The 27,030-nt window shown below is 35.8% G+C and overlaps 1 protein-coding gene across 3 annotated transcripts in view; it reads left to right on the forward strand.

Annotated features, from left to right (window-relative positions):
• Nucleotides 1-1,678: 1,678 nt before the first annotated feature.
• The window catches only part of LOC107722163 (neurexophilin-1-like), a 48,244-nt gene continuing 22,892 nt past the window's right edge, over nt 1,679-27,030 (forward strand). For 2 of the 3 annotated variants that reach the window (XR_001637778.1, XM_016530416.1), the window contains exon 1: nt 7,202-7,616. Coding sequence is in view for 2 of the 3 variants with exons in the window: in XM_016530416.1 (XP_016385902.1) it covers nt 7,563-7,616 (54 nt within the window). In the remaining variant the exon portion in view is untranslated. Of the gene's footprint in view, nt 1,814-7,201; nt 7,617-27,030 lie in introns of those variants that run through there. The other variant, XM_016530417.1, reaches the window with a different exon arrangement.

Raw genomic sequence — 27,030 nt, forward strand, 5'->3', positions numbered from 1 at the left:
TTCTTTTTTCTTCTTCTTTTTATTATTATTATTTATTTATTTATTTTATAAGGGTGCAAGTTTTTTGTCACCATGCCATGAACCTGCGTATAAGTAATCACACACCAACAGAATTGGTAATAAAGATATGTGGATTCAGATATGACTGAAATGGTCATCAGTGTCACCAACCTTCTAAAAATTGGGTAGAAAAGCACAAATGAGTAGGTTAGGGCCACTTTTTCCAAAAACCATATCGGCAGTGAATGAACTATGGGCGCTATTGATCTCTAATGGCATATCATTGAATTTGCTTTCAAATGCGACGGGTGAAAGGAATGTTTACTTGTGTTAATACTTGTTTTGTTAATTTGTAAATACATGAATTATCTTTTATTTAATGATTTCTTTATTATATCTCAATTTGTTCATTTCTTTTTTTACTACACAAAGTGTTTAGTATAAACCTCTCAATGTGTGTTTGACGGTATGTGTGTGTGGAGGGAGTGTGTGTGTGTGAGAGAGAGAGAGTCTATTGTTACTGATCTTCGCTGGGGCGAACCAAGTTACTGTGTGAAAATGTTGCTTTCTTCTTTTCCTACAGGTTGTTTATATGTGTCTGATGATTTGCTGATAATAAACAAGAAAAACATTGCTGTACATGTGGCTCATTTTAGTTTTAATTTCATTTTAGCTTGCCAGTTGTTGCATTGTCAGTATCAGAAAAGTGCACATTGCTTTGGTAAGATCATGTTGAGGAGGTTCAATATTGTAACTGATTTTGTGCAGACGAAATAGATTTTCTTTGAGATCATCCCAGTGTTGAGTGGATACATTCATTCAGTGTAACATAAAAAAAGACGACAATAGTGAAATTGGCAGCAAGTTTATGGTAAAATTTAAACCCAAATAGTTGTTTAACATAAATATTTAGGGGGTCACTGATGGGTCTGTCACATGAAAATGCCAGTATCATCTGATATGCTCTTATAACTTATTTTAGTGCCACAGTTACTGCTGCACAATGTCTGTGAAGTTCTAATAATACTAAAAACTGAATAAATAAATAATCCTATTCAGCAATGATGACAAAACAGATATTGATTGAAAAAAAAGACAGCAAAGACTATTACAATGTTGCAAAAGATTTCTATTTAAAAAAAATGAAATTGTTTTACTATTCATCAAAGAATCCTGAAACAAAAATCTTTATAAAATTATATAAAATACTTATAAAATGATTGTATTTCCACAAAAACATTAAGCAGCACAACTGTTCTCAATATTGAAAATGATTTATGAAATGACTACTGTATGTAGTGTATTTTTATCAACCAAATGTAGTCTCATAAGAGACTTTTATTCAAAAGCATGAAAAATCTTACCCACCCCAAAACATTGAATGGTAGGCTAATATAGTAAAAGCCAGCATGTTACAAAGTATCTCAGTTTGCCCCACAGCCCTGGTGAACCAGGGTAAATCTTTATGATACACATTCATTTATTTATTTATTGGGAAAGGAGAGGAGAGGAAAGGAAAGGAAAGCCCTTTCCCTATTGCTCAAACCTGGCTCAAACACACACCAATCAAAATTAACGTCGTTAAATTTGCGTATTTTCGCCCATCTATAACCAATCGTTATCAACAGCAACCACTCAAGCCAATCAACTTTCAGTATAACTTTACTGCGTCATCCATCCTGCTAGTAACAACAGGGGAAGAAGAACTTTCACATATAAGCATATATCGATAAATTCAAATGAATAACTACAGGGACATGAATATGAATTTGTAATAATGAATGAGTAGAGGATGGAGTTCTTCCGCGCACAGGTGAGTATTATATTGGATGGAACGGGGCTGCGAGATTTATTCCGTTAATTTACTATACTGACAAGTGATATAAGTTTGTAACACGTTATTAATCATCAAGACTGTTTTAATATATGGGATATCCTATCTGTATGGCAGCGTACCTGTCATTAAATATATAAAATGTAAAATCAAACCTCCTGCAATCTTCTACTAGCTTGCTCATTGTTGATATACACCACTAGAAGTCGCTACAAGACAGTGTCTGAATTGTTGCAAAGACTGACAAGCAGATTTGTTTTTCCACCAATGTAGTAATGAATTAAAGTGCTCCAGATGGTTTAAAATATTCAAATCCTTAAAAGTTTTCATGAAGACATGATGTTTCCACTCACAAACAGCACATAATTCAGCTGTATAATCTGGGACTGTACAATTGCACATAATCAGAGGAAAGATTAAGAAGATCTCACTTTTGGAGGTCGTCCCATAGAGTTGGACATAAAGTGACAGTGCCTACAGTGTAGGATGTTCTTATGTTTTAATAGTAGAGTTATCCCGCTGCCCTCAGCTTGTTAAAGTCATATCTGGCTTTAATCAACAGGGTCACAATGCTCCTATGATTATAATCATGGTTTGAGGCCTCTGGGAGTCTTCAGTCCTCATTGCCCAATCAGTAATTATCACAATCATGTCTCTTGGCCCTCATTCCAATTGAATTCCTCAGCTAAAAGCAGGAAGACTTACAGACTGACCTAATCAATTAAGTCCCAGTGCAAGGCTACTTCAATCCGATGACTTTGTCCCAACCTCTGAGTTATCAAAATAGAGCGCAAATTTGATTAAGCAGAACTGACATCAGGTACAGGAAAGGATTCCCGGAATATCAGCTCCAAAGTGAAGGAAGGAAGGTCGCTTCTGGTCCAACATTGAGGAACAGTGATAATCTTCAGCAGATAAATCAAGCTCTGACTTCATTACACCATTAAGTTGCACTTTAGGGAGTCTTAAAACTACAGCACATGATTGATTTGAAGACGCTGCGATCGCTGTGCCAAATGTTCAAATGCTGGAGTGAAGCTTAAAGAGACAGTTCACCCAAAAAAATGAACATTTTTTCATGTTTTACTTACCCTCATGTCATTGCACACCTTCTATAGAAGGTATTTTTAAAAATGTCTCTCACTTTTTTGTTTTTTATTTCTATTCAATGAAGGTCAATTGGATCTAATGTCCCCATTGACTCTCAATGTATGTACAAAAACGGTCTTCAGAATTTGTTCTTTATAGAACCCCTAAAGGGATATGGTGATGGCTATAAAATTAGATGAGAAAAAGAACCATCTCTTTCTTACCTTTTTATAATCTGAAGAACCTTCTTTCGCCACAAAGAACCTTTTGTGAAACAGAAAGGTTCTTCAGATGTTAAAGGTTCTTTATGGAACCATTTAGACAAAAAGTTTCTTCCATGGTCTCGTGAAGCACCCTTATTTTTAAAAAGTGTAGGAGCTTGGTTGTTCTGCAGAACATATTTGGGTGAACTTCCCCTTTAAGAAAGACTCCAGAGATGCAAAACTTAATTAAAAGCTTTTTTGCTTCTCATGAAAGTTGTTGAAACTTCATCAAAAGGCCCCTGCAGATGAAATGAAAAACTCCAGAGCATATTGAAATAAAAAACCAACATTTGCCGTCTGCAGCAGTGAGACATTTGTTGTTGTTTAAAGAGTCGAGTTTGTAATTCACCATAATCGGAATCATAAACCCTCCTGATTGTGTACGGCGTTCTGAGATGCAGATGCAGTGGACTTTGTGTACGAGTATCAGTCTGGCCGTGTCTTCGAGTCCAGCCGTCAGTTTAATTGCCATGCGGAAGCACTTGATGCACGCCAGCTGCATCCTGCGACCGGTGCTTTGATCCCGCATTTGTCTCTGTCAGTGCCTTCGGGGTCCGCCCGCTCCAGCACTCATATGAGCCATGCTGGCAGCCACCAGCCTGCACCAACTTAGCTCGACATGAAAAGTCTCTCTCTCTCTCGGTTTCTCACAAACGCATACACACACACCCCCTTCAAATCAGTACTGCAGCTTATGGAATGAATATAACTGTATGTCTGCAATGTATAAGAAGGCACGAGCGACGGTTTGTGGCGTAAGATAACACCTGGCCGCTGGCACCTGGCATAAGAGCGCCTGAGTTTGGCCTAATTGAAAGCCTCCCTATTGTGTCACCACAGCCCCTATGGGGTCTGCTCCCTTCTCTCTGAAACATCTGCCCACACAATCAGGCATTCAGCCATGCCAGCTGAGCCATGCCACAGCAGTGTATTGCCAGCGTCACTCAGCTGGCTCAATCTTCCTCTTCCTCCTTTTCTTTATCTGTCTTTCCCTGTCTTTATCCCTTGCTTCTTTTCCACTGAACCGTTCGGAAATGGAAGTCTCTACCCTATAATCTGCTGTTCTCTGTGGTAGATTACATGGTTTGAGTGAATGTGAATGAGAGTGAAAGAGGACCAAAGGTAGGCTGTGTTAAATTAAAGCCACTTGACCTCGTGATTAGGAGGAAGGGAGAGTGTGTATTGTGAGCAGGTGTCCCCTCTGACGGATTTGAGCGTCAAAGTCTCGTGCATTAACCCAGTCTGTCCGTACGTATGTTCACATCAAGCTTAAAAGACTTCAAACTTTTTGAGACCTATGGATACCCATTTCCACATCAAAAGCAGAAAAAGACTACAAAAACAAAACAGGAAATTGTGAAATAATGTTTAAAGTAAAAAAAATCAAGTTGCATTGAAGTCACCTTATGAGATATAAAGTTTTGTTGCAAGATTGTGTTGTAATTATAAGATATAAAATCACATTGATAAGATGTAAAGTTACATTTGTCATATAAGTCACATTTTGAGATATATCACAACAGATATATAAAATTGCAACTGAGATAGTGATATACTGTAGTTGTGTTTTCAAGATACAAAGCTGCAATTATAAAACATAGTCACATTTAAAGTTGCATTTGTGAGGTGTAAAGTTGTATGTGCAAGATACAAAGTCGCAATTATGAGATATAAAATTGCAGTTATGAGATGTTAAGTTGCATTTGTCAGTTGTAATGTCATATTCGCAAGATGTAAAGTTGCTTTTGTGAAGCATAAAGTCGCATTTGATAAGTCACAATAGAGATATAACATTGCAGTTGGGAGATAAAGTTCTATTTGCAAGATACAAAGCTGCAATTATGAGACCTAAAAATTGCATTTATGAGAAATTATGAGACCTAAAAATTGCATTTATTGTAGATATAAAGTCGTAAAATTGGAATTGTGAGATGTAAAGTCGCATTTATGAGATATGAAGTCACATTTGCAAGATAAGCCACAACAGTGATATAAAACTGCAATTGGGAGGTATAAAGTTATATCTGCAAGATACAAAGTCACAATTTTCAGACATAAAATTACATTTATGAGATGTTAAATTGCATTTGTTAAATATGAAGTTGCATTTGTGAGATGTAAAGACGCATTTGCATGAGATAAATTAGTAATCGTAAGACATAAAATTGCAACTGTGAGATATAAAGTCAAATTTCTGTGATATAAAGTTGAATTGGTGAGATGTAAAATCACAGTTATGAAAAATAAAATTGCTTTGGTGAGATGTAAAGTCAAATACATTTTGAGGTGCAAATGGGCCTCCACATCTGACTGATGTTAACATAAAAGAAGACCAGAAGACCAGCAATAAAAGTTCTTGACTTCAACAAGGGCTAAAATTAAATAAGTGCTTTGTTTCAAAAGATGATCCCCAGAAATGATGAGTAAGAAATGAATTTAACGATGAATGGACCCTCAAGTCATTAATTACTGTTCCTGTGGACTTGACTGAGCAGAGAGGTCAAGTATATACTGCAGGTCTTTTACAGGCCTCAGTGATGTGGCCTTCAGCATTCTCGGGTTATTTGAAGTTATTAACCCTGGGCTTTAACATCAATAGGCCATATGCTCTGCATTCTGCTCCAAAAGCTGGTTGTGAGCAATGTCCTCTCACCCATGCTCTGTATACTGCATCTCTGTAGAGCTGAGCTGGGTCTGGATGATACATCCCTGCAGGCCGATTTGCTGCATGCTACGACTCTGAAGGCCACCACAGCCATTCATAGCCTCATCCCATTTCAGCCGCTGCCTGAGTTACTGCCTGAGTGACACTTCAGACTGCCGCCGTGCTGTAGCAGTGAGACCTCCACAGATTTATAGAGTCAGACCCTGCTGCTTTTTTCTTCCTGGTTTTCTTCTTTTTACATGCATGCATAGCGACAGCTGTGTAAAAAATCCACACCGTCAGCATTTGCTGGTTCATAGATTTTTACACAGGCATTTCTAGACTCTATTCATGAGAGCCTCAGGCCTCCTCAAAATATGATACGATTGAATCCTCCTTACCAATATCCAACAACAAGCAGCAATGTTATCTAGATCACTAATTTTGTCCTGGTTTTGGTAAAGAATACACTATAAATTCCTAATTGTTTTGGTATTGGAACCAGACCGTGTGACTTGTCAAAATATCTAAAGAAATATAATAAAAATAACTTTTTAAAATAAAAAAAATATTACAATCCATCTGTGATGTTTACTGTAAGTCAGATCAACCTTTAATAACCTTTTACCTTTGATCTTTCTGAATCTTATGCATCTTTGGAAAGTTTTAGTAAATCTGTGAATCAAAGTTGACATTTTTATGATCTAGCTGCTTGCAAAATCACTAAAGCTTAAATTAAAAATTGTTTGGCAAAAATGGGAATGAATTGATTTTATTTTATTTTTTTTGTGATGGATGTGCCATGTGGGTCCATATTGATTGACTTATTTGTGTCATTTTGATGTATTTGTGACATGCATGGATTAATACTGAAAGATGTAAATGTTCATTTACTAACAGACCGCAGAATAACATCTATAACTTAAAAATTGAGAGAAATTATTATGAAATGTAATTAAAATGAACCAGGTGAATTTAAGATGTACAATTATTTTACATTTATTTTTACTCAAATTCACACTATTAATATTATTATTATTTTTTCTATCAGAATAGACTTTTTTTAACCCAATGTTTTGTGTGTCAAATTGAACTCAAAAATCACAGGTGCGTTCAGTTTGATAGGACAATAGCGCATAATGTCCGTGTAGAGTTGTGGCGCGCTCCTCGAACTGCGTCGTCTAGCGCGCACGAAAACACGCCAAAAGCTTCTCTGGTGGGCTGCAAGTCTCTTTTAAGTCGTTGCAATCGTGTGATCCCGTCGTCTCTCGGACCAATCTCGTCCGGTTCTCTAATCTTTTTTTCCCCACTCTCCTCTCGTCCCACCCCCTCTGAGCTTCTCTCCGGATGTAGTACGGCGCGCGTGGCTCTCAGCGCGCGATATAAAGCCACCGCTGAGTGACAGCGCGCGCGTGAAAAGCCTCTGTCCTTGTTTCTAAGAGGACTTACGCCGCAGTCACTCCAGGCAGCAAGACCAGCGACCATCTCCCATGACATCTTAATGAAATATGACTGTGCTTCACTCCTTGACTGGATTAATGCCTATGTAACCGTTCATTTGCTCTCCCTCCCTTATCTGTGTCCAAGTTTAAAGCCTATTCTGTGGTCATGGGGTCTATAGTGTCATTTTTGCCTAGGCTAAAGGTCTAAAGCGGATACCAAGTGGATCTATGTTCCTTACAGACAAAAGAAACAGCGCAGGGAAATTAGTGGAAGTTTGAGATAAGGGAGGATGCGGGCGACGTGTTTGTGTGCCGTGTTTCTCCTCACTCCGGCTGTCTACCTGGTAAGTGTCTTTCATTTTGACCTGTATTACACGTTCAAATGTAGAATATGCTCGTGTGTCTAAATGAGAATCAGATGAAACTGTGACACTTCGGAATGACAGGAGTGTTGTAGCAGTATGCGATGCTTTTCACTTTATAACTATGGTTTCAGGGTCGTGAAAAAAAACTTTTATGCCTTTATTTTTGTAATTTAGAGACTTTTAAACGCGTTTTAAGTTGTGTATAAAAATGTTCGGACCGCGTGAGTTTACTAAATAAAATGATTTTATTTCTAAAAGCGCGTCTCCTGCAGACAAAACCTTCCTCTGTTTCTGGTATGGACATCCAGTTGCGAGAGTTGCGTTTCGGTGTTCGGCCTCACGGGGGCGCCAAAACAAATGAAAATAGCTGCGTAAACGAAGCGGCAGTGACAGCCCTGCACCCTGATGAGAGTCTCTTTGATTTCCACTATTCAATACACACTCAAGCCACGTCTACAACAAACTACATTCTACAAATTGGCTAATCACTTTATTGAAAATAAATCAAGAAAAGAGAATAGACTACGACGTAATTAAAGAACGTACTGTGACCACATAATTAAATTTGATAATCTTATATTACATTTTAAATGTATGTAAATTAAAATCGCTACGTCTATGCTTTGCATTTTAATCTTGCATGTGTTTAATAATTTGAAAGTGTTGTGTTTGTTTATGTGGATTTTTTTTTTAGTTTAGTAAAATATGCCTATTAAATGCATATTAATATTTTAAACATGAATATGTTGTTTTTCAAATTTTAAAGGTTTTAGAGATGCCGTGCGCGCACACACTGATGTACACACAAATAAATAAAAACATGAAAGAAAGTTTTTAACATCACTTAAATTAAGAAAACATTATAATTTTAGCATCTGCATCTGAAAAATATCAGATTATGTTGTTTTAAAATATTTGTACACCTGTGCCAGGTACTGTTCTAATTTGTTTATTTTTCGTCAGAATGGCCTGTTTAACACAAAAGACTGATTTGTTGCTTAAATTGCAGCTGTAAAACAATATATTAACTGCAATTATTCTCATAAAGTACGCATAACTTTTGTCCTGGTCAGTGTGCTGTGTAATTTTAGTCATTTTAAAACTGGTTACACGACATGAATTATCTCTCATTCGCCATTATTAGTATGTCCAGCCGATTTATTTCAGTACAGTAATTATTTTAACAAAATGCATGTCATTTAAGCTTCATTGTATTTTTTTTTATCTGAACATTTACCAATTAGATTTAAAACTCAACATTTGCGATTTAAAAACGAGTTTTATCTTTATAAATATGTCACAGGCATGTTTGAAAGGCGCATTTATTTTTCATTTGATCAGATTGTGTCCATTCACCCATCAGATGACAGTAGATCGTCTCCATGTGTTTTTCTTATACTTTCCCGCGTGTTGTATTTTATAGAGGCCAAACAACAGTAACACACACTGAATTTTATGAAGTGCGAGTCTCCTCGTACCCATAAGGCAGTTCAGGACCATGGACAGCGCAGCCCGACCTCTACCGCTTAGCATTCACACTCACTGTGCTTTATATAGCCTATCTACATCTTGACTTTTTATTTAAAAAAAACAACAACTTTTTTTATAACGTGTAGGCTACCTTTATGATGTATTTACCTCAACGGTGTTTTACAGGCCACACACAATGAGTTTGTACATGTTCATATAGATACGTATATTCTCTTGCGTTTTGTGTACAGCCTGGAATACAGGATCCTTTGTTCGGTTGTCCTTTTCCATAACGAAATATTAGAATAATTTTCTAAAACATCATGCATAATAACTGGATGGCCAAAAATGTGACAGTTTAAGAGAAAATTGAAGCCCGTGGCTGTGGATTTCCATCGGCCTGTTCGCAGCTTCGAGTATTAGAGTTGAACTTGGCTGCTGCATTTCATGTTTAAGCCTCTTGTGTGTGTCAGTTCGTCCTGACCCTGATAACAGCAGAACAGCGCGGCTGTGTATGAGCGAACTACACAAGCCAGTTAAACAAGACCGTCTTTACTAACACATTTCTTTTATTAGCCTAGTATTTTTCGCTTTCCTTTAGATTTTTTTTCTGATTAAAAAAATACACTGTAAAATAAATAAATAAATAAATAAATAAATGCATTACCGTAAAACAGGCTGTTGCCGGAACTTTATCGTAAAAAATTGCACATACGACATCTTACAGTGCTTAACTACATACAGGTGCGTTTAAAATGCTATAATGTGCTAAACTGTTTAAGTTAAAATTCGTTTGCTACTGTTAATAAAAATAATACAGATGAGCACTTAAGGTCCCATCTGTATGACATAAGGTCACGTGATAACTTAAAGTTAAATAATTGGTCTCTCCAGCAATTGCGATAACACAACACAAACACGAACCCCTTTCAGAGTAACATGCATGACCATAAAATAATGCAATGGATATTAACTAAACGACATACAACACTCCAATGTACGTAATTGAAAAAAATAAGAAACTAAGTTTTTAAATAATGGCATAGGCCTATAAAGCTGATTTATACTTAAAACTAATTGCTTTAAATTAATTTTCTCTGCAAATTATAAGGTAGTTCATACTTTTACTACATTTTTACAGTATTTTACAGTAAAACTACATTTATTGTGTTTTTAAAATATAATATATTTTCTGGTCAAGTAACTTGCATTAGTTAACCTTTTTTAGTGTATGATTTTACATTCTTTTTCCTTTAAAATTACATGCATCTCAATGAAACATTTGAGTTGATTAGCACAGTCTGAAACATTGATCACATTTTTAGCATCCAGCATTGCACCGATTGGGTGGTATATATTTAAAACGCCACATTGCCTAGAAAGAAGTTGCAGCTTGGAAACTACACACATGAATCATCCAGACGTGCTCTTCTAAGTGCACTTTACATTTCCAGGACAACTGCATATATACATTGTGCTCTGGAACTGTATGGATGTACAGATTCATTATCTTCACAAGCCGCACAGATGCACCTTGTTATTAATACACTTGAGGATGGAACGATCCTCAGTCGGCTCAGCTGTTTTTAACCCTGATGAGTGTGTTGTAGAAGCTGCTCAGCCAGCTACATCCACTCCATTTAAGACTCTAGTGGAAAGCTATGTTCAAGGTCTGAGCTAAACCTCTTGTGTCTAATGATCGGCGGAGAGATGCCGAGAAATAGTTCAAGTAAAAATCCTCAGCCCTTAGTCCATTAAACCTCACCTACGCTTCAGAAGCCACTAGAACACCCGTTAGTCACCTGACTCGGGTCCCAATGGAGACGTTTTGACACACTGCCTGTCAGTCTCTTTAAACGGGTTAAACAAAAACGGCCTTTAATCACCCTCTTGAGGTCCTGAAATTAATAAGAACTTAAGCGATACAATCAAGATTGTCCTGTTATGATAAAACATTACGTTAGCACTCGACTGAAGTGTGACCTATCTTACGAACGCAGCTTCTCTGTTCTAGTTCGTTGCATTAAAATGCATTAAAATTGGGTTCTCGGTTGAATCTGAAATAAGGAATGTGTGTGTCTGTTTTGATATATATTTTTGTCAATGTTTCCCCTTCAGGATAGGCTTAGATTTTTGGGTGGTGAGTTAGTGTCAGTGTGTTAAGGCTGAGTGATGTTAAGCTCTGAAGTGATGAAGAGGAGCGGTGGGGTCTGTGAGAGGGAGGAGAGAGAGTGAGAGATGGCGCACACACTCATATCCGCTGTTTAATAGACGTGTGTTCACATCAGTGCCACAGTCCATTTATCCCAACTCTATGAGTTTCATGAAGTGCCTCCGTATTGCAGTTAAGGATATCTGCATTATGTTAATGCACCTCTGTAGGTAAATGGTACCATCAGCAGTTCTGCACCAGATAATTGGAGAAACAGGATTTTCTGAAGACATTGTGCCATAATCACAGCTGAGATGAGCCGAACGTGCAATGGAATGCAACCAACACTGCATGATTGACCCTTTTGGCAGTCAGAATGTGATTTGGAATGACCTTTGACTCTTGAGGGTGTGTAGTTATGCCTGTGTGTGTGGTGATAGCAGCACGGGGCCGGTGAATGATGAATTGTCTTTGTGGGATTGACGTCTGAAGGTGACCTTAATTCAGCAAGTGGTTTAAACCTGTGCCAAGGGCATTGCTTTTTGCCAACTGCTTTCTAACAACAAGCACCATGACACAAACCACTGCTTATTTACCATGATGAGCTAGCCATTCGATGGCAGTGAATAGAAAAGCTCATCTGTTGATGAGAAAGAATGGCTGAGAATTTGAGAGGCAAGACTGACCATGTTCAAACATGGTTCACATCTATCTATATCTATGTGTATATTTTTAATAGTTTTTTTAGACTGATAAATACTGTATATTGTCATAAAAATTTACTAATAAATAAATTGGATCAGGGAGGAGGAACACTTTATTTCCTAGAATGCATTACCAATTTAAATTCCAGTATAACTTTCTGTGAGGTGTGGCCAATTGAATTCAAACTCCAATTCATGAACTGAAAAGGAACCAATCCTCAAAAAAATATAAAAAATAAAAATCTTAATAAATATAAAGTAAAATGTATATTTTTCTGTATATGTACACACACACACACACACACACATATATATATATATATATATATATATATATATAGGACATACATTATTATTTATATTTATTAAGATTATTATTATTATTATTATTAATAATAATAATAATATTATGGGGAGATACCAGCATCTGTAGCTCTTTTTGGAGAAAAGCTGCTCTATTTTGAAGAAAAGCAGTTCCATTGAAGAAAGTGTTAAGGTTCAAAACAGGAAGTTGTAAATAGCCATGAATCATGTGTTCATTGATAACCAGTAGCCTAGAGTTGTACAAGAGTCAATCACTGTTTGCGGATAGCATAGAAATTAATGTGAAGGGCCATAAAATGAATCCTACCGGTCGCAACATCACCTGTGACTTCTCTTATAAAACAGCAACGGTTTTTTTTGGTATAAACTCTAAAAATGATCAAACAAAGGGGAATGTTTAATGGCTGTCTAGTGTCTATTCATTATTTGATAAGCTGTTTCCCCACAAAAGCAGTGTATCTATCATACTTACACCTCTCTTCCACTGACATCCATTCAAAATACAGTCATGTTTTTGTTAATTAGCGCTAGTGTGCTCTTTATTTGTCCACAGACGTGTCCTTTAAGTGTCCATCCTGACCTGTCTATGGCCCTGCACAGGCTTTAGCTCATTTTACTTTTAAACTAGTTCCTCTTCTGACCCTCCAGACACACACACACACACACACATATACACACACATATATACACATGTGCACTCAGTGTCAAGCTAAGGACACATCACGGGGTGGAGACAGGACAAGGTTGGTTTGATTTATTACCACAGTCTCCATTCTTCTCTCCACAAACTGCTCCTGAATTTCAGTCACCCACACAGGTCAGAGGTCAGCTTTAGACGCAACCTCAGAAGGGCATTGGATCTGGAAAATTATACCCCAGACTGACCTGAACCTCAATGGGCTGTTTTTCCTTCCCTCTATATATAGAAGCATCCTCCCCAATCGCATCCCCGCAGAGCTGTGTGGTCTGCTGAAAGAAACATTTCTAAATACTCCATGCAAAGCCCGCGGAGAGGCATGAAGGACTAGATAACCCCAGCCTACCTCCCTTCTATCTTAAAATGCTGTGGGTCTCTGAAGTTTCTTTCATGCATTAAAGAGGCTGGAATTAGAGAGATGAAAGAAATCTCTGAGCCATAAACGTCAGGCAGACAACAATAGTCATTGATTACACCAAAAGCACTTCCAGACTGTGTTTGAATGCACGTCTGCTGCCGTTTCTCAAAGAAACGAGAATCCGATTCATAGTTGTGCCTCTGAATTGAGGCATGGCAAAACAATAGATGTTTACGTATTATATAAAAGCGTGTTGCGTCTGGCTGTTTTATGAACAGTAAAGCAGGAACAACAGCTCCGCTGCAGACAGTGTCTTTCTCCTCCTGTGATTGCACATCTGATGATAAAATGACTGTTTTTGTTGTAAGATGACAACCAGTACTCATTATCTACTGGTTTTATTTATGGACAATTACTGTCTTTCAAAGGAATTACCTGTATTTGCCTACAGGTGGAGCACTGTCACAAGTTCAAGATGCTTTTGAGGGTAGAATGAGTGTCGATGAGATAAATACTGAGCATTTTATTGACATTCGGGATGTAAGTGTTCCTTTTCATTTACACATTCTGAACATGATGTTGCATGCTATTCACACCATTTCTCGTTAGTTTTTTGTTCACATGTGCTCCAACTTCTTCCTCTTAGTGCGGAAATCTCTTTCATTTTCTGTAGTGAAGCCAATTTACTTCATCAGAATTTGTATCTATACATTTACAATCTATACATAAAGAAAAGTTAAAGTGATCTACTTGAACACTACCATTCAAAAGTTTTTTTATTTATTTATTTTCTTTTATATTGTTATTGAGCAAGGACACATTAAATTGATCAAAAATGGACTTTTATAACCTTACAAAAATTATATTTGAAATAAATGCACAACTGGTTTCAAAATTGATAATAAGAAATGTTTCTTAAGCAGATCTGAATATTAGACTGATTTCTGAATGATCACGTGACACTGAAGACTGGAGAGTAATGGCTGCTGAAAATTCAGCTTTGCCATCACAGGAATAAATTACATTTACAATATATTAATATAGAAAATAGTTATTTTAAATTGCTATAATATTTCACAATATTACTGTATTTTTGATTAAATAAATGCAGTCTTGGTGAGCACAAGATACTTTTTTTTTTTTTTTTTGAGTTTTGAAAATTAGTAAACCTTTCAAACAATCAAACATAATCAAGTCTACATCCAAATGATCTTTGTTTGGTGTATTTGAACAATCCTATCATCCATACATCTTTAATCTGAATTTATGTTCAACACAGTCATCACAACCTGTCAACACACATTGTGTCACAATACATTGTGAGGAAAGATGTGCAGTGCTACATCTTAAGCTAATTCAAATGCAAGAGAAGACTTAGCTTGGACAGTTGCTTATGTTGCCTTTGTGTAATTATTAAAGTTAATTAGCTGGCATGCGGATGCAATTTCTGTACTATATGGAAATAAATCCAATAAACTTGACACAAAGCTACACTCTGTGCCCGGTTCAGCTGCTTTGCATTAGGTGGCTCACCACTCCGCTAACTAACTGCGGTCTGTTTGTGTGTGTGTCTGTGTGTCAGTCTAGATTATTTTACTGAGCCACAGTTACATTTCTGCTCTGGGAATTAGTTTTACTTATCTTGAGGCTATCAATCAATAGGTAATATTTTTTTACACAACACTCCTTATTTTTAATTGTAGAATTAGATGGTGAGAGAAAGTAAAAAGGGACGAGATGAGAAGGCTTGTGTGTGGCAGGTGCATGAGAACGCGTCATGACTGCTAACCAGAGGAACAGACCAATCAGAGCGCTTATCACTCCTCATGCAGAGAATGACAGTATTGCATTACATGGCTGGGACCTGCTGGATTTCACTTCTATTGATTTTCAGAGTCACAATTTTTCCTCCGCCTGTGTGGGCAAGCAGCCAATGTGAGGTGTCGAGAAAAATCATTGAAAGGAAAAAAGTAGATATGCTGAAGATTTTGAGCATGGAGGCACTACAGTAGATTCTTGGGCTGAGGCCTCCTGACTGGCAGTTTTAAACGTGTCTAGCTAAGATTCATTCTGCTTAGAAATGTCATTTATTTATTTATTTAGAACAATCCAGTTTCTTTTATTGTATGCCCATCTTCTCTGTTCTCATCGCTTTTCATTCTACTAATACCCGTACACTTCAGTTTATTCTACTAACTGAAAATCTGGCTGTTCTATGTGAAAGGCAAACTATCTGTCTGTCTCTCTCTCTCTCTCTCTCTCTTTTACACTCTATCTCTCTCTAGAGAGAGAGAGAGGTAGAGTGTTAAAGAAAGAGACCATTGAATGAGTGCACAAATGGCAAAAAATGTTTGTTTGTTTGTTTCCAGAATGGTTAAAATATATTTATTATTTAAAGTAAATGTATTATTATTATTATTATTATTATTATTACATTTGATTTATTTTCTCTTATTTATTTTCATAATCGTTTTATTTATTTATGAATTAGCCTATTATTATTATTTATCAATTTATTTGTTTATTTATTTTCATTATTTATTTATTTGCCTATTATTAGGGTTCTTATTATTGGTGTTCTTATAATTATTGAATAGCAAATCGTTCATTTATTTTCATTCATTCATTTTCATAATTGCTTAATGTTTTTATTAATTAACCTTATTATTATTTATTTGTTTACATATTCATTTAAAAAACACCAAAAAATTCAAAAGCCCAAATGTTAACAATTATTATTATTATTATTATCATTATATTTTTTAAAAGAGTACTTAAATGAATTCCAGCTGTGGTAAACACTAGGTGATCAAAATTCACAGCCTTTTTGCCCTCAACATTTGTTCTAGTATGTAGACAATATATATATATAAAAAAAAAAATTTAAAAAAAACTTTGCTAAACATGCATATGCAACAAAGACACAAGAAAAATACATGACACATGACAAGGTAAAGGAAGAAAACAATATATATTTTTTATCAACAGCTTTTATTCAGCTTTACAGTTCAAATATGTTTTATATTTTAAGAACATTTTCTTACTTTCTGAAGCTTTTATTGCTTTTTTTGCATTGCTGATCTGGAATGGCAAGATTCCACCTGTCATTTCCACAGTGTCCAATCCTTCAGCCAGCGTCTTAATTAGACAGAGAAAAATCCTTGTAATTAATTGACATGTGAGGGTGTCATTTCTGTCGAAGTATTTCCCAGGTTTTGTAAAGCTAATAGCGGTGCTTGTGATAGTGACTGAAGGGTGGGCGCATTATGGCGAGGTGATGGATGTGCTCTGTTCTCCCAGAGCAGCCCGAACACCAGCGATCTGTCAGCTCTCAAAAGCCATTACTTAAAACATTAGCCTGGCCCCATAGCAGCAGCCACTCAGCCACAGACAGACAGGTAAGCACGGTTCTCCTTACGCTGCTCCTGAGGGACGTGGCTGCGGAGCATGAGCAGGTGTGTGTGTGAGCGCTGACTGACCGCACCGCTCACACCTGAACATCCAGTGTGTTAGGATATGTGTTACTCCCTCGTCTCGGCTGAATTTCATTCAGTGTCATTCAGTTCTATTCAGTTTGATTTAATTTGATTCTACTGGAAAAGGCATCATTTCTGCAAATGTAGATGATGCTAGCCTGTGTTAAAATGTAATTGTCTTTCTGACAGCGTTTCGAAACCACATGGTGTGATGCGAAATCACATTTCAGACAGTTGTTTAAATTAGTTTTGGGATCATTTGAGGCTCACTAACTTCTTCAATTGTCTTTGTATTGTTTTAGGACTCCTGCAGAAACATAGACAATAAATGTTTCAAAATCAGTATTACATTAGCTTTAGACTCAGATTATGCCTTTAGCTGATGTTGGTATATTTTAGTGGACACACATCTCTGGTACTTGGCTGCAGGAAGCATTACAAAACAAAAATCTCAGTTTTTACTCTGGTATTTTTGATTAGGCCATGCGACTTTCAGTTGCCATATTTTACTATTTATCTAGAGACATGACGATTTGTGACCCTGGACCACAAAACCAGTCTTTAAGTCGAACGGGTATATTTGTAGCAATAGCCAACAATACATTGTATGGGTCAAAATGATCCATTTTTCTTTTATGCCAAAAAAAATTAGGATATTAAGTAAAGATCATGTTCCATGAAGATATTTTGTAAAGTTGCTACCGTAAATATATCAAAACTCTATTTTTGATTAGTAATATGCATTGCTAAGAACTTAATTTGGACAACTTTAAAGACAATTTTCTCAATATTTAGATTTTTTTGCACCCTCAGATTCCAGATTTTCAAATAGTTGTATCTCGGTCAAATATTGTCCTATCCTAACAAACCATGCATCAATGGAAAGCTTATTTATTCAGATGATGTATCTTACGACCCTAATACCCTTATGACTGATTTTGTGGTCCATTTATCATTTTGATTATTTAACTTGGCAGATTTAAATTTCAAATTTTTTTTTATTTTTTTTATCATCGTTATACCTATTTTATTTAGAGAAATGCCCTATGAATTGGTTACTTTTGTGATCAGCACTTATTAATTTTCCTGCTTGCCTGCAGAAATGTGAAAGCTATTAAAAGTTTCCAAGTAATTGCTCAGACTATAAAATTAAAAGCTCCCTGGTTAATTGAATGTGTTTTTGAAATAAGGGTTTTTTTATAGGCGGCATTTAAAAAAAAATAAATAAATACCTACTACTGATGTGCATTCCTAATTATATTTCTAATTATACCTACTGATGTGCATTTCTAATTATATTTCTAATTATACCTACTGATGTGCATTTCTAATTATAGTATACATTAAGAACTAAGCACGGAATCAAATCTTTCTGTGTTTGAATTCGGTTCAAACAACCCTTACAAAAATCAACAGTGGTTTTACTGCAAAAAAAAACAAAAAAACAAAGCAAACACCTGGTTACAGTTAAACCATGGTAACCACAAATTAACCATGGTGTTTCTATAGTTTAACCAAGGTATTTGTAGTAAAATTGTGCTTATACAATCAATACGCCAAAAAAACCCAAACATGGTTACTACACGTTTACTATAATCATTACTTTCAGCTTACTTATCTTACTTATTAATCATTACTCCAGTCTCCAGTGTCACATGATCCTTCAGAAAGCATTCTAATATGCTGATTTGAACATTTCTTATTAATATCAATGAAAACAGTTGTGCTGTGGAAATCACATGTGTATGTATCTGTAAGACAGACAGAGAGAAAGAGAAAATAAATGTACGTTTATACATTTAACTATAACATGGATGTTACGAACATTGCATCCACCATAAAAGCATCAACATTTATTTTCAGTAAAACCTAGTCTTTTTTTTTAACCCCACATTATTTTAGATTAGCAAAACTGCACAAATGTGCTTGATCATAAATGCAGGTACATGCTCATAGACAAACATAAAACACACTGAGAATCCGATGATGTCCTCTGGTATAGGAAATGGAGAACAACACACTCTACGTGTCTGAGTATCTTCAGGGCTTTACTTTGATGTGTTATTAGTCTGTGAAAGTGCATTAGAGCAACGGGACAGTGAGTCTCCGCAAGTAATACATAGTAATCAGAGCAGTGGATAACCCAGAAGGAGGTTTCTGAAATTAGTCTCATAATCTCCACTTGACACAGACAGACAGACACACACACATATGCACGCACACACAAATATATTAAGAGCTTGTACAAATGTAACAACCACCACAGGGAATAACATAGACAACAGCAAAAATAAGATAGGTGAGAGAAACAATATGTTCCTATCTGGTATGATTTTTTAAGAACTAATTTCTCTTTCACATCAACATTATATTCACAGCCTAATTCAACTGTCATGTTCTGTGAGGTTGCATCTCCTCTACTTTAACATGCTTTCATAATGTAGGTGCTACATTGCAGAATCTGAGAAATCATATGAATCTGAGTCTAAAAAGGGTTGGTTCCCCCTAAAATGAAAATTATATCACCTTTATGACTTTCATTCCTCTATGGAAAACAAATTAAGAGGTTTCAAATCAATGCAATGTTTTTTACACATGCAATTAAAGACAATGGGGTCCAAAACAACATTAGACCCCATTGACTTTCAGTGTATGAAAAAAAACAAAAACAAACAAACACTTGACATTTTTTCAATGTATCTTTTTTTTTTCTGCAGAAGAATGGAAGTCAATTAGGTTTCGAATGGTGAAATATTGACAGAAATTTTATTTTTGGATGATCTGTCCCTTTAAATGCACAATCTACTCTGGTTCAAGATGCATTTTCTCTCTGTTATCATAGAGTAGGACATGAGGAATAGGGGTCACCTGCTAAGTGCTATTAAGGACATGTACATGAGGAAAATTTGTCTATGGAGAATAAAATTTCCTGTTGGGAGGAAGGAGACTAGGCGTTGACCCTCCCTGTGAAATTGTCAGAGATGATAGCGGCGCGTGGCGAAACCATTTAAGGTTAAATCTAGCATACAAAATCCACTTTCATTTGTAATGCTGCTGCTTTCCTGCACCAGCGCAAAAGCAAGTCATTTTGAATTAATCTTTTCTGCTTCCCCTCTCTCCTGCATTCTCAATCACACACACATGCACACACTCTCTCGCTCTCTTCTCCTCCATCTGTTTGTGTTTGTGTGTGTGAGAGAGAGAATATGAATCACAGAAACACAACTCTAAATAACCCAGAAAGTCATCTGGCCATTTATGGATCCCTCACTCTGTGGTGCATCATGGGAAGTATCTGTTTGCAGCACATCCTGTCAAGGTTCAGTCACTTTATTATATTAAATATATTTTAATCTCAGATATATTATGTTTATTAATGCTGAGTGTGATCAACTTTTTAAAACTTCTTAAACTTTTACTTTTTCTTTTTCTTTTTCTTTTTTTAACTAATATTTCCTTTATCATGCATTAATTCAAGAATATGTTAGCAGAAAAGCAGAGAGCAACAAAGTGACAGTTTTGTGAATATTTGGAAGAAATTTGACACTAGGCATGTATTGATTATTCATTGTAATTATTAATGATTCTTATGAGCATTTTCTTCTATTCTTTTATCCTTCCTTATTTTTTACCATTTTGATTGAAGAAAATACATTTTCATTAGAGACAAAATATTATTAGTTATTTTTAATACTATCTTATAAACATATTATATTATATAAAAATGTTATGTTAAAATATTTTATTATTGTCACAGCTGGGTGTAAATAATGATGAGTAAAGTGGATCTAAATGCAGCAGTATTAGTTTTATTTGCACAAACTCAGGAACTAGAAACGAATTTTATAATATTATATTATAATATAATCAGGGTTGCAAAGAGACAGGACATTTCCGTAAAAAAAAAAAAATTAATAATCTTCCGCCCCTTTGCAACCCTAAATATAATGTCAATGTAAAAAGAAACATTACTTAATATAAACATTATATTATATTATATTATTAATTGTATTTAAAATAATTAAGAATTTATGCATAATATTATTAATTTAATAAATAATTATAAAATTAATACCTGGAATTACTGTAAGGTTAAATCTCTGTACTAGTAGAATGAAAAGTGGGTTTTCAGGCTGTGGTTGGCATGAATCATGATGGTAGATTTCCACTGGTGGACAGACATCCAAAGTTTATAAAAGCATCTTTTCTGATCTTGAACACTTATTATACAATTTGAGATGAGTCAGAGAAACAAACCACTGATATTCTCAGCCATTGAGAGACTCACAGTTTTGCTTCTGAGGTTTTAACATTTGAAATTCAGTTTTATTGTAATTCTTTATACTTACTTTTAAATTTGAATTAGGATTTAAAAGGCATTTTTTTCACTCAGGCATTTTCATTTCTGAATGGAGCACAACCCTGGTTGTCAATCCCAAAAATTATCCAAAAGGCAAAAGGTAACACATCGATATGATGTTAATTCCTTTCAAGTTGCCTTTCAGTCAAGCTGAAGTGCATGATGCAACTGTGCATGAAATGTCTGTTAACCATGTACCATGTCAGCTGCTTCTGAGAGTCAGGAGTCAACTTATGTATGCATACAGTATGTCTGTGCCTGGCTTTGTTTAGCCCACAGCCTCTCATGTATCTTGTATTTCAGGAGGTTTTAATATGAAGCATTTCATGCCCTTAGTGTCTATGAACCCGGGCTCATACGCAGTCAGGTACTGCAGAGCCTGTCTTCACGCTGTTGAAAATGAACTTTAGACTGTGCTCTGTTTAAAAAAGTGCAATCGGGCAACATGACTTGAATGCAAAGCAATTTGGTGGAGGGTAATTGAAGGGAAGTGATAAGCTCGGCTGTCTCAGGATTCATTGCTTAAATTTCATTAGGGAGCTTTTTTTTTTTTTCTGGGAAGGCTCTTCCAGTGTGAAATTGCTAAAGTGTTTATCACGAGTGCCTTTGTAGATTATTCCCTTCTCTTTAACCAAACACCTTGGGAATTTTCCTATACCTCGCTTTACGTTCCTCCCTTCTTTTATAGGATGAATGAAATATTCATGTTTCTGGAGAACACTGACACTCATTCTCTTTTCAAAAGTCAAATGCAGGCACTCAAGTAATCTTTTATGTTCAACTTAATTAAAATGATGATAGTTGTGCCAGCAATTAAATAAAGCAGAGATATTCTTGAAAGATTTTGATTACATCATGTTCTGTTGTCAGTTTAAAACTACTGTACAATTACAGTAACTGGCCTATTTACAATTGACCAGAATTGAAAGGAAAGTTGTCCTGTCTCGGCCCTCATTTCCATGTTTTAACTTCAGGGCACTGATAAACTAACCAAGACACTGAGTAATATATCAGGGACCTAATAAGAAGTAAGTCCATCCTTTGCCTTAAGGACAGCTTTAGTCTTCTTTGTAGGTATCATACAAGCACTGAACTGTGTGCTGAGATATTGAGTCATTAATCAATAAGAAAAGTTATTTCTTTGAGGGATAAAGTCTTTCTTGCACTTTATGCTCCAGAACTTCCTGTAAAAGCTCACTGATATTTAGATATAGTGATGAACCCTTTTCACAGATGGTGATGATGCATTTTCAGTTATTAACATTGCAGATCTAGCAAAGATATACATTTATGACACAATACTTTGTGTTTTTGTCCTTGGCATTAAGATATATATATATATATATATATATATATATATATATAAACGTTATATTTGTTGTAGTTTTCTTTCACCACAATACATGTTGTAGTTTCTGTTCACCACAATATTTCTTGTAGTTTCTGTTCACAATAAAAGTTTACCTAACTAAGATGAATTCAGCTTCTATGAAACCTGAAAATGCAACAAAAAACAAAAAACAAAACAAACAAAAAGATCCATTGGAAGACATTCAATTCTACCTTTTGAGAATATGTGGGTATTATCTTCCTAGAATAGGGGAATGTTATGTGAAAATGGTGTTTGCACAACAGGGTGCACCTGGTCTTATAAAACTACCTCATATTCCTTAGGCGTTTTAAGAGCATGCACAGCAATCTTTGGATCTAATCACTGTCGTGAGATGGTTGCTCGTATCATTACAGATCCCCCACCGTGTTTTACAAACTGACAGCCGACGTTGTGGGTTGAAGCATCCGCAGGATTTCTCCAGATGTAAACCCTGCAGGAAATAGCGTGGAATGCAATATAACTTTTCTTGCACTGATATTAGACTCCAAATGCTTTCAAACTGCAGACAGGGCTGCAGTGGTACTGATATAATTTCTGATGTAATTCAGTTGTAGTATGTCCTGTAGAATGTCCATCTATTCTTGGTAGGTGTTTTGCAGATGCACATTATCCATGTTTGGAATATGCTAATGTAATTTCTGAGACTGTAGCTTTGGCATATTCTTTTTTTTTTTTTCTATTTGACTGTTTAGAAGCCATGATAATTTTCTGATATTACTTTTAAAGGTGCCTAATAGAAATGTTGACATATTGATTGAGTCCACCAAAACATATAAATCATTTGGCTTGGTGACAAGATGAAGACTACAACAACAACAAAATCTATGATGTCCTTTTTTACTACAATCCATGTTGCCACCAGTTGCACTGTATGAAAAGAGGGACCATAGTATGTCCATAGTATGATTTGACAGATGGTTTAATGATTTGAAATACAGCATTGCAATAGAAAATACGAATATTAGGAAACATTTGACTGCAGAATGCCATTGGAATGGAGTATTCCAGAGTAAAAAGCAGTTTTTTATAAATATAGCTATAAAGTTTTAATAATCGTTCTAATTGCTTGAAAATACAGAAATCCACATCACAACAATAGCACCACAGAGGAATTATATTTTTGAAATCACCAATTTCCTACACTTTGCTGTAGTTTCATGTCTCATGTTTGACTATGTGGTTTCTTTCTTTTTCTTACATATTAAAAATTAAACGTATTAATTAATTTATTTGTTAATTAATTATTTAGGTAGTATGTAGCCCCTAACGTTGTGTTCTCTCACAAAACTTTCTCTGCTTTCTCTTGCAAAACTATTGCATTCTTCCAAGACATTTTTAATGGAAATACTATGAGGTGAGAGGAAAAACTATATTTTTTAAATCATCATGTCCCCATAGGTAATCATGTCTTAATCAACAGTCCAAGGGTCACTGTTGTAAACTAAACTCCTTTAAGATGATACAAGTGTTTTTGCAATTAATTGTCAAATACCATTAATTGCCTGGCCTTTGCAGCCATATTAAGCATGCCCTACTGAAAAATACATGTACTAAAAAGTATTTGAAATACATTGCAACTGTACTTTTATTATACTAAACTGGTATACTTAAAGTCTACTAAATTGGAACCGCTAATTTTGTGCTTGATGCACTTTAATTGTGCGGAGGTAGTAGTGCTGAAGTCCAAGTAAAGATAAACTTAAGCATATTTGACTGTGCTAAAGTGGAACTATTGCAAGTATACTTCAGGTACACTTTAAATATATAAGAAACGTGCATTGTGCACAAGTAGTACTCCAAATAAAGTGTAACTATAATTTTTAAATCAGTAAGCCTCGAGCAATATGTCAGTAAATATGTTAATAGATTTGAACTATACTCGTTGTTTGCTCTTCATTTCAATATTAATCATATTGTTCAGAGCACGGTACAAAAAAACCCTGAAAAATGATACAAATCCAGCCCAAACATCAGTGATTGCATTGTGTATTCATAATGTTTACATGGGCAAATAAAGCATCAGCCTTCTATCAGAAAAGCCAGTATAGCATTTTCTAGATATGATTGCTTCTGGTTTACCTGTCACCAAACAGATGAGAGTAAGATGAAACCAGGCTGTTTTTATCAGGAAGCAAAGAGCCTGTCGGCAGGTTAAAGTGGCAATGGCAGATACTGTAACCCGTAAGTAGCCCTGTCAATGGCCCGCTCCGATGGACATGAGCATATTGATCTCTGACTTTCAGTTAAATGCTCCTTGAGGGGGTCTCATGATAGCAGCTCCTGTCTTTTTCCTCGCCGCTCTCTCTGTTCTCTCCATCACATTGCATCCGCAAATCAATGCGGCATTGTATCACACCACAGGCCGTCCATAAAACAGCGCTGCAGATTTCCAGTGTGGAGACAGTGGCAGAACAGCGCTTCGTTTCTCCTCGGCTGAATTATTTGTGTCCTCAACCACTAAATCACATTGATTAAAGCTTGTCACGGATTTGAAATGAGGTCCTGTGGGGTCACTTGCAGCAGAAATGGCAGTTTATTGGATTACAGGCTTAATTTGATTTTGAGCGACGAGCTTGCATTATAATGGCAGCCTCCCTGGAGAGCACTCTTCTTTACCTGACTCTTGAACCCTCCTACCACTTCACCCAAAAGAACAAAACACACATGTATAAATACACTCGGCACTGCACAAAACCAACATTTTCTGAAATGTGAAGCCTCTTATTTCTCTTGGAGAGATACTAGGATATTTTTGTGTGTTTGCATTTGAAATGTGTTAATGCATTTGTTTGGTCTTTTAAACAAAGTTAATAATAGTATACAGAAAAAAAAATGAAACCGAAACCGTTTTCACTCAGAAATTGCTATTGAATTCCACATATAATTACAAAGAAACAGCATTACACAGCAGGTAAATAAGTATTGAGCACATCACCATTTTTCTCAGTAGATATATTTCTAAAGGTGCTGTTGACATGAAATTTTCACCAGATGTCGGTAACAATCCAAGTAATCCATCCATACAAAGAAAGCAAAACAAATAAGTTCAGAAATTAAGTTAACACGATGAAAGGGAGGTGCAAAAAGGCATGTAAAGCCAAGACACCAGCTGAAATCTATCAGTAATTAGAAAGCAATCCTGCCCTTAGTCAGTGGAAATTAATATTAGTTGGTTCAGTCCCAACTGATGGCCTATTCGCAAGATTTCTGACAGAGGAGTGAAAGAAGAGTTGTCGAAGAGCCAAGGATCACTTGTGGAGAGCTTCAGAAAGACCTGGAATTTGCATGTACAATTGTTTCAAAGGAAATAATAAGTAATACACTCAACCGCCGTGGTCTGTATGCACGATCACCATGCAAGACTCTATTGCTGAAGAAAAGGCATGTTGAAGCTCGTTTAAAGTTTGCTGCACAACATTTAGACAAGCCTGTGCAATACTGGGAGAATGTAGTCTGGTCAGATGAGACAGAAATTGTACTCTTTGGATGTCATAATACACACCATGTTTGGAAGTCAAATGGCACTGCACATCACCCCAAAACATCATGGTGTATCACTGGCAAAATTCATATAATTGACGGAAGGATGAATGGAAAAATGTACCGAGACATTCTTGATAAATATCTGCTGCTATCTACCTGGATGATGAAGATGAAATGAGGGTGGATATTCCAGCTAGACAATGATCCCAAACACAGCCAAGGAAACTCCCATTAGGTTTCAGAGAAAGAAAGTAAAGCTGCTAGAATGGCCCAGCCAATCACCTGACTTGAATCCAATAGAAAATCTATGGATATAACTAAACATTAGAGTTCATAGAAGAGGCACATGGAACCTTCAAGATTTGAAGACTGTTCGTGTGGAAGAATGGGCCAAAATCACACAGCAATGCATACGACTAGTTGGAGGCGTCTTGAAGCTGTCATTACCAACAAAGGCTTTTGAACAAAGTATTAAAGTATTTTCCCTGGGTCATTCCATTTTATTACACAGAACTTAATTTCTGAACTTATTTGTATTGTTTTCTTTGTATTTATGGATTATTTGGGTTGTTACCGACATCTGGTGAAAATATCATGTCAACAGCACCTTTAGAAATATATTTACTGAGAATAATGGTGGTGTTCAATACTTTTTTACCCGCTGTATATATATGTGTATATATTTTCGGCGCTTAATCGCGCTTAATCGCATTGTTATGCACAAAATTCAATAATGAATTCAAAAGTAGTGTACTGTGCACTTTTTTCATTTAAAAGTACTGCTAAATGAACAAAAGTGCAATAACATTTGGTTTGCAAACACTTTAAACAAATAAGTTGCTTTTTTTTACAGAAGTATTCCATTTACATAGTAGCAGTTAAAGGCACAATATGTAAGATTTTTTCATTAAAATATCCAAAAACCACTAGAACAGTGTTATATATTTTGCTGACTTGTGTACTTACATTATCCCAA

This window comes from Sinocyclocheilus rhinocerous, unplaced genomic scaffold, assembly GCF_001515625.1.
Source record: "Sinocyclocheilus rhinocerous isolate Xijiao unplaced genomic scaffold, SAMN03320098_v1.1 scaffold781, whole genome shotgun sequence".
NCBI lineage: Eukaryota > Metazoa > Chordata > Actinopteri > Cypriniformes > Cyprinidae > Sinocyclocheilus > Sinocyclocheilus rhinocerous.